The sequence below is a fragment of the Fonticula alba genome, assembly GCF_000388065.1.
Source record: "Fonticula alba strain ATCC 38817 unplaced genomic scaffold supercont2.4, whole genome shotgun sequence".
Classification (NCBI taxonomy): Eukaryota; order Rotosphaerida; family Fonticulaceae; genus Fonticula; species Fonticula alba.
Genome location: NW_009242974.1, coordinates 2,988,108 through 2,996,097, shown reverse-complemented (window position 1 = coordinate 2,996,097; position 7,990 = coordinate 2,988,108). Strand labels below are relative to the sequence as shown.

At 60.6% G+C, this 7,990-nt stretch overlaps 1 protein-coding gene across 1 annotated transcript; it reads right to left on the bottom strand.

Moving 5' to 3' along the window:
• Positions 1-3,335: 3,335 nt before the first annotated feature.
• H696_03210 (hypothetical protein) lies at positions 3,336-5,498 on the bottom strand. Its single transcript, XM_009497094.1, has 5 exons — positions 4,728-5,498; positions 4,512-4,565; positions 4,332-4,380; positions 4,107-4,180; positions 3,336-3,965 (listed from the first exon to the last, which is right to left on the bottom strand). The coding sequence occupies exons 1-5, from the start codon at positions 5,373-5,375 to the stop codon at positions 3,690-3,692; spliced, it is 1,101 nt and encodes a 366-aa protein (XP_009495369.1). The 5' UTR covers positions 5,376-5,498; the 3' UTR covers positions 3,336-3,689.
• Positions 5,499-7,990: the final 2,492 nt, after the last annotated feature.

Here is a 7,990-nt window from a genome sequence, read left to right as displayed (position 1 = left end):
CCCCCCCCCCGCCCCCTCTCTCCTTCATCCCGAGAACCCATCCCATGCGAGACGAATGTGCACAATCTTTCCGAATGTGCGGCTCGCCTCGCCCTCTTGTGCAAATTCGACACTCCTCTTGCTTTCAGCGACATACATCTTCTCCCCACCCGGAGGTGGTTGCCCCTCATTACTCCAGAGCCTTCCCACCTGCCTGCTTCTCCGCCTTCTTTCTGTGGGTCTTTTCCTTTCGCTTGTTTATCATCGCTTCAGGGGGGAGACACTTCTTTGACGCCCGTGTCCTCCAGTGGGGCGGCCTGCCGCCCCCGGGGCATCGGTTGGCCCTCATGCACGTTCATGTGTGAGAGACATTCACCGGTGGGGCCATGCGATTGTTTTGCGAGCGGAGTCCGGGCAATGGGTGCCGGGGGGCCGTTTAATGAAGTGAACAAGGACACGCTCCTGTGCTGCGACATACAGGTCATCCCCATTCTCATCGGCACATCCCTCCGGACGTCCTTACATCGACAAATACATACGCACATGCCCACATGTATCCAGGATGGCCTGAAGGCTCGACAGCTCGGCAGACCCCCCTGCCCCCTGCCGTGATACAATCTCGCAGAGACGATTTCGACAACATGAAGAGATTCGAAAAAAAAAAAAAAACCCGGCGGACTGTGTGCTTTCCGCCCCACATGGCGTTCTCAACAGGCCGAAAGTAGAGCTTCAGGGATCGGCCACTCTCGGGGGTTTCGGCTTTGGCATCCAGCAGGGCCCCACACCACCGACGCAATCTCGCCGCCTCGAATGCTCGCCCGGAGTCGACTTTAGGCCACCGCGCCATTGACGACAAAAGACATGTCAGGCTGCAGGTCTGCCGCTCCTCTCGAGAATGTCCGCATGGCCAAGCGCACCTAGGCACTAGGACTGGCTTGTCCACATCGCGAGCAGGGCATCACTACCACGCCCCGGGAGAAGTGGCACCAGGCATGCGAAAGTCCCCCATGTGGCTGCCAGCCCTTTTCCCAGGCCAGAGACACCGCCGCCGCCGCCGCCGCCGGTCGCGCGACATGCTGAGCATCCCTTCCGCGCGGCAATCTCTCCAGCCAACCTATTGACGGAGCACAGGTGGCGGGCTGCCCCCGAGAACGAGGCCAGTTTCATGTCTGCCCACGGTCAATGGCCCCCATTACCCAAGCCAGTCTCCTTTAAAGGAGCGTTCCCTGCTCGCCCGGAATGTGGTGCCACCTTCGATCGGAGCCCGACCCCGTCGCCCTCCATCGTGGCATCTCATCCATCCGTCGAACCTGTCCATGCCGCCTCCTTGGCCCGGCTCAGGCCAAGGCCGGGCCCTGCTTCCAATTTCTCTTCCTTGTTCCAACTCTCGGCTGAAAAAAAAACGCGCAGATGCCCGAAAGCTGCCTCCTCCTTCCGGGCACACCGGCGTCATTGGCCATTCTTGTAGGGCCATCTATCCTTTCCAGTCATCGCGTGTGAGGCGTGCCTCCTTGACAAGGCATTACCCCCCAAGTTGGATGGCCCTCCGAAGCGCCCGTGGCTAGGCCCAAGAATCCTTGCTCTCGTCGGCCATTCATTGCTTCCATCCTCTCCGGGAGCATGCCCACATATCGCCCCCCGTGGGGAGGCCTTGGCTCGGCCGGATTGGACGAGCGCACAGATCGGGTCATGTTTGTCCTTTCCCGCCGTGGGCTGCGGATATCCAAATCCCAGCAAGACGCCGGCTTCTTGCCCGCACCAGAGCACACCAATACTTGGCCATCTCGCATCCAGGCACCCCCCCCCCTCACTTGAATACCCCTTGCCTGGAGGCTGGTGACTCTAGTTTTGCGATAGCTGGGAAGACCCACCTGACCCTTTCCGGTCCCCCATCAACCCAATGCACCCACGCAGCTCTATCTTGAGCATGTGTGTGTGTTTGCGCGCGCGCGCGCGCGCGCTTGTGTTCGGTGCCGCGGCGGACCTCTTCCAGGTCACATCTGACCGGCCAAAACAACTCCAAATGACCTTGCAAGCCCGCGAGCAAGAGAGGATCCCGTTTAGGTCGGGGGGAGGGACGAGGGGGGGGGGGGACAGCCAAGCATCTGCCGGCCAGCTCCCCCTCTTCCTTCCCTCCTTTTCCTCTCCCCCTCAGACCTCCGGGTGTGGGCTGCTGGCCAGGCCTGTCCCTGCCGAAACTGACCCCGCTCGCCAGGCCACGGCTTGCCCCTCAGTTACTGGCCGTGTCGCCAACACAGAGGGTGACAGGAGCGCGAGAGGAAAAGGGCCAGGGAGGCCTGTCTTGCCACGCTCGAGCTCCTGCCAGGTCCGGATCCCGCCGTCACCTCGGTCGGGTGTCGGTGGAGAGCGGACCCAAACCGCGCGCCTCTGGACAAGGTCGCCTGAGTCACTGCAGCGCCTCTGCTCAAGCTGCCCGAAGCATCCCGCAGCATGCGCCGGATGACAAAATGGCCCCCGGTCGCGCCCGCGGCTCCAGCGGCGGTTCTCCCTCCTTCCCGGCCCGCGATGGAGACAAATTAACTATATTAACCGAAAGAGCGCATGTCTGTCATGTGACACACTCTGGCTCCAGTTGTGGGTGAACGAGCCCTCCGGGGAGCCAGATAATCCTCCCTCGCCCTCACCCATGAACTGGGCTGTTGGCCAAAACCACCCCGTCGAAAGGCAAGACCTGGCATTTGAGGCCATGGGAGCTCAGACGGTGGCTGCTTGGGAAAGGTGGCGATTCAAGGGGCGAAAGGCAAGGCACAAGCCTGTTTCCCTCACATCTTGCTGCGACAAGGCGTCAAGACACCCTGCCCCAAGCTGCTTCCCATCGCCGGGAGGGCCATCCAGGCCGCATCATCGTACCCTCGGGTGCTGCTCTCAGGGAGGCGGAGCCGAGGGAAAAGGGCCGGCAGCCTGTCGGTGCTCCTTTCCGATCCCGCCATATTCCCCGGGTCCGAGCGAGAGCGAGAGATGGAGGGGCGGAGGGGGAATTTCAAGTGCCCCGATCACCTTCCACAAACCGTCCCTTTTGCTCATGTCAAGGAGAGTTCTTCCGATGCAAGCCGACCCGGCCGAGCGAAATGAGGAGCGGGGGAGTACAGCACCAGGAGCACAAAGGGGGGATTTATTTTACGCAGAATTGGGAGAAGAACAGCAGGCTCACTCGGGGAGCCTCACACCCGGGGTTTGGCTGAAGAGGCGCGCGGTCCATTTACAAGCAACCCCTCACAAAGGGCGAGGGGAGGGGCCGAGGCAGGGGGATCAGTCCGCCCATCGCCATCGCAGCCATCATGGAAACCACGCACCTGCAGAGTGCTTGGCATCATCCCTACCAAGACCACTTGCACGGGGGGGGGGGGGGGGGGAGGTCGCCTTTGATCCGACACCGGGCCGGGGCCAGGTCGTCGGACGGGATGATGCATCGAGGCAAAGCGATGAAGGGGAAAGAAAAAGAGGAGGAAAACAGGTGTTCATTCATAGTGGCCAACGGGCATGGCCTTGGGGGAACCCGCTAAAAGGGGACATGTCTCCTGGGGGGAGGCCAGGCTGGCATTCCAGCAATGAGACCATGCTATTTCCTTCTCCCTTGCCTGGGACGCCCCTCGCCGCGGACTTGGGCGCCGACTCGGGTCAAGCATCCCCACAAAGACACTTCCACTTGAAGCGGCTCGGTGGGGAGGCCTTGTCGCCAGACAGCCCCATCACAGCTTCCGCAGAAGGTCCATCACAAGGCAGTTGTAAATCGGGCCCAGGTTGTCAACACACGCCAGATACGGAGGAACCAGCATGTGGAGCGGCTTGCTGCAGATCGCGATCGAAGAGTGGCGATTCACCTTCATCGGCTGGCAATACTTGCACACCGCCACCCTGGGGATCGGTGGCGGCCGGCCGGAGGAGATAAACTCCAATGCCTGCGCCTGGAAAGACACCTGCTCCCTGAGCAGAGCCTCGGCCTTGCGCTTCTTCATGAAGAACACCTGTCGGAGAGGGCGCACCCCGAAAGGAAGGGAAGGTAAGGAAGACGGTCAGAGACGGGCCTCCGGGGGAACATACACTACAGGGTACACACGAAAAGAAAGGCCTCCCGCCAGGCGACGAAAAAAGAGGTCCGGACGTACAAGAGCCAAAATCAGACAAATAAAGAGGGAACAAGAGCCGAAAATGACGGCCTCAAGGCCGATCGGGTCTTGGACTGATAGAGGACGCGTTCACACGAAGACGGGCACAGAAAGGGGGAGGGGGGGGAGGAGAATCCGTGTCAGACATTGGTTTGGGGCCTTGACAAAGAGCCCACTCAGGCGAGCGAGGCAATTCGGGAGCGCGGAGGGGTCCGCTTGACGCACTAAGTCCAAGGACCAAAATAACTGACCCAGTGATCAGGGAAATGGTGATCTAGAAGGGAGGATACATCGAGAAAAGGAGGGAAGAGGGGGGGGGGGGAGCCGGGGTCGGGGTCAGCCCCCTGGCGAAGTATCAGGACAGGGCTCGCAAAGAGAAAGGACATATGGTCTGAGTCCACGTACGTAGATAGTGGCATACCTACGAACTGGGCCCATGGCGGCCGGCACCGGGATCGGCTACGTGCGCATGGGCGGAGCGGAAGGGAGGTTAGGATAACAGGATGGAATCGTGCTCAAGTGAAGGGGCAAAGGTCACTGGGCGGATGTGTGCGTGTGCAGGGGAGGGGGGGGGGGTAGCTGCCGAAAGTGAAGGGAGGGAATAGCCAGCGGGGAACGAACATCCTGGAAGTAGGGAAGATAGGAGGACAGATTCAAGTGAGGGACCTTCTCGGGCACCCAAATATGACGGTTCAGCTTGGTGGAATATTCGACACCAAACATAGCAGGATCGGTTACGACAATCGTCGAAGGTTGCTCGGGACCTCCGGCCGGGGGGTATTGTGGACCACCAGCCGGGGGATACTGCGGCCCGCCGGCCGGGGGATACTGCGGCCCGCCGGCCGGGGGGTATTGTGGGCCGCCGGCCGGGGGGTATTGTGGGCCGCCGGCCGGGGGATACTGGGACCCACCGGCCGGGGGATAGGGCAGTCCTCCGCTTGAGGAGCCCTGAGTCGACCCATAGCTGGGTAGGTTATGGCTGCCAGACGGGGCGGGAGGATAGCCCCCGAAGGTTGCAGGCGGATAGCCGGAGGTAGAGCTTGGAGGGGGGTAGTTGGGGTCATTTGTGGCAGAGGCAAGGCCGGCTTTATCGGCGCCGGGAGCCGTATTCGATCCCCCGGCCGAGCTGAAGGCAGGCGCCGGTACTGGCTGGTAGGCGGGCGGCGCCGCCGCCGTCGACAGCAATGACGAGGTGGATGAGGAGGACGACATGCCGGCCGGCTGATCATGAGCCGGTGGCAGCAGGGGGGCCGAATCTGAGCTGTCCATTGATGATGGCCTGTGAGGGCAAGGAGAGAGGAGGATACAGGTGTTCACCAAAGGGAGACAGGATGAGGAGAACGAGCATGGAATGGTGAGCCGAGAAATGGTGCTTCACCCCACAAAGCGGACCCTGGCAGGCATGGCGCTTATAAAGATGTTTGTTTTCTATTTTTTTTTATTTTTCCCATCACACGCCAACACCCACCTCGAGGCGGGCGGCATTCAGTGATTGTATAGATCCATCGCACCAGAAAGGCACCTGCATCCGGGTCTAACAGATAAGTCCGGCTCCCATGCGTCTGATAAAAATGAACACAGTAACACATACGCACAAGTCAAGAATAGACAAACATCTGGCTCACCGAGAGGGGCAGGTGGCGAGACTGAATAGGGCAAGCGACAGATGGTTCCCCCGGGCACCGTCCTTTGTGACCACGGGCGACCGCCTCATTTCGGGCAAGAAACACCTCCCTCGCTGAGGCGCAGATGGACGCCCGAGCGACCGGTCGCGGGGCTGCTGGGAAAAGGATCGCCATGGCCATTTATGCTGCTTTATCAGAAGGAGCGCTAATGGAGCCCTCTCCAGCCCTATCCCAACTTCACGTTGGCATCCCGGCCGGTGGCGTCCTGGTGTCTGCTTGTTGGGACTTGCCTCGAGCCGGTGGGCACCCTCCGCCACGAGGCCTGGGGGGCTGTCGGGCCTGAGAGGCCTCCACCTCGATCGACTTGGAGGAGGGAGGCTATCACCTGGCAGATATGTGGCTCGGGCTGGGGAGGCCATCCCACCCGTGGCGCAAGGCACCCAATATTGCCAGGATATCTCTCTCCCCCCCCCTTCAAGCGGCCTTCTCGCGTCAGCTCTCCTCTTCTTCTGGGACTCGAGAATGAGTCGCCATGGCCGGAATAAATGATCCAGGTCGGCACCTTGATCCTCATCTGGGATCCACACGCATGGCACATTCACCCACCCACACACAGAAAGGGAGCGAGGGAGAGAGAGAGAGAGAGAGAGAGATAATATTGTACACGCACAAACCCGAGGAACAAAAGTCAGACACACTGATAATCGCGAACACTCGATCATTCGGCCGTGCTTGAGGGCATGTTAGACGGCCCAATCTGAGGAAGCTTGTCGTGTCCCGGCTCCTGTCGTGCGCTTGCCCAACGGGCCTTCCCCTAAGATCCCGGCACGCGCCGAAAGACACTCGATTCATTAGCCATTGGGACTCTGGTCCTCTTGAGCTCTCGGCATGGCCCCCTTCCAATGCCCCGACCGTCCCTATTCACCCTTCGCTCCTGGTCTGATGACTATTTCTGCCAGGCGCCATGATCACCAGCTCCCTAGGGCCGGCTGTGCTAGGGGCTTTCTTTTTTCTCGCCAGCCCCCCCCCCCCCCCGGATATCTTCTCCTGTGTACCCTCTCGCTTTTGGGTAACGGTTGCTTGACCTCCAGTCGATCTGGCTTCGACAAAAAAGGTCCTTAGTCGCAAGAAGGGGCTTGAAGTGACGCTCTCTCGGCCAAACACCGGCACCCATGGCAACCGTGCGGCATGGATCCCTAGAAACCGCGTCCATAGTGCCACCCACGATCGTTGATACCCTCCATCCTCTGCCGAGAACAAAGTTCGGCGCTTTCTTCCCGACCCACATGCCTTCGCCTGTTGGTCTATTCACCGGCATACTGCCCCGACATCAATTGTCTGGTCGCGGTCGAAGGTCCTTGGGAGATTGTCGCCCATCTCACCCCTCTTAGGAGGGTGCTCATCCATATCAAGCGCCAGTATATCCACCATGAAAATGTGGCACCGAATGCCCTTCCAGAGCCAGGCAGTAGGAGTGCACGGGGGAGGAGGGGGGGGAGGAGGGCGTCAAACAGCGACTTGGCCACGGGCCAGTCCAATCGGCTGTACATTTACCATCCTACCAGGCCACAGCACTCTCCATCCACGAGGACCCCAAGATGTCAGCTTGATGACATCCTTTCGCTGGAATCGCCCTCGGTGAGCTCAAGAGAAAGGGACCCGTCGAGAGGAAGCCCCTCCCCGCCCGCAAGTCAGTCGGATCCAGGCGGTGTCCCGTTCGGCCCCGAAAGTAAGGGGCCTACCGGACACACCGACCTGGGCGCTCCTTCGCAAGGTCCCAAGCCTGGATTGTTGCTTCCCATCGTGACAATCGATTGGGTTGGAACATGTCCATGGGCCCGGTGCACTCAGCTTCAGCCCTACCCAATAAACATCATCTTGAGGAAGTGCACCGGACAGCCAGGCACCCTGTCAATCGAGTTCCATCAGCGGCAGAAGGGCAACATGAGAGGCAATCCAAACACGCAGGCCGTGGAACCGGGGTAAGACTCGAGCAAGTCGACATGGGATGGACTCAAGCAGCACCGATACTTTGCCCTCAGGGCGACAAGCGCACCGAAAGAGTTCGCTCCGATCCTCGGATCCCAGGGACTGACGTCCATGCCGGTGCCCTGCGGTCTGTCCACTCGTTGTGAATAGGGAGGACACATGCTTCGCTCCCCGCATGGAGATCCCATTTCGCCAGAGACCCACCCCCCTTTGGGTCATTTTGCCGGGTCAAGCTCATGCCCGAGGGGCCCCAGCCCCCCCCCCCCCCCC

Excerpts from the sequence above, each read along its gene's own strand:
- H696_03210 (XM_009497094.1), bottom strand. The coding sequence starts at position 5,375 with ATGGACAGCTCAGATTCGGCCCCCCTGCTGCCACCGGCTCATGATCAG. Across the intron at positions 4,566-4,727 it reads ATCTTCCCTACTTCCAGGAT|CCGATCCCGGTGCCGGCCGC; the intron begins GTTCGTTCCCCG and ends ATGCGCACGTAG. Across the intron at positions 3,966-4,106 it reads TTTGTCTGATTTTGGCTCTT|GTGTTCTTCATGAAGAAGCG; the intron begins GTACGTCCGGAC and ends CCTCTCCGACAG.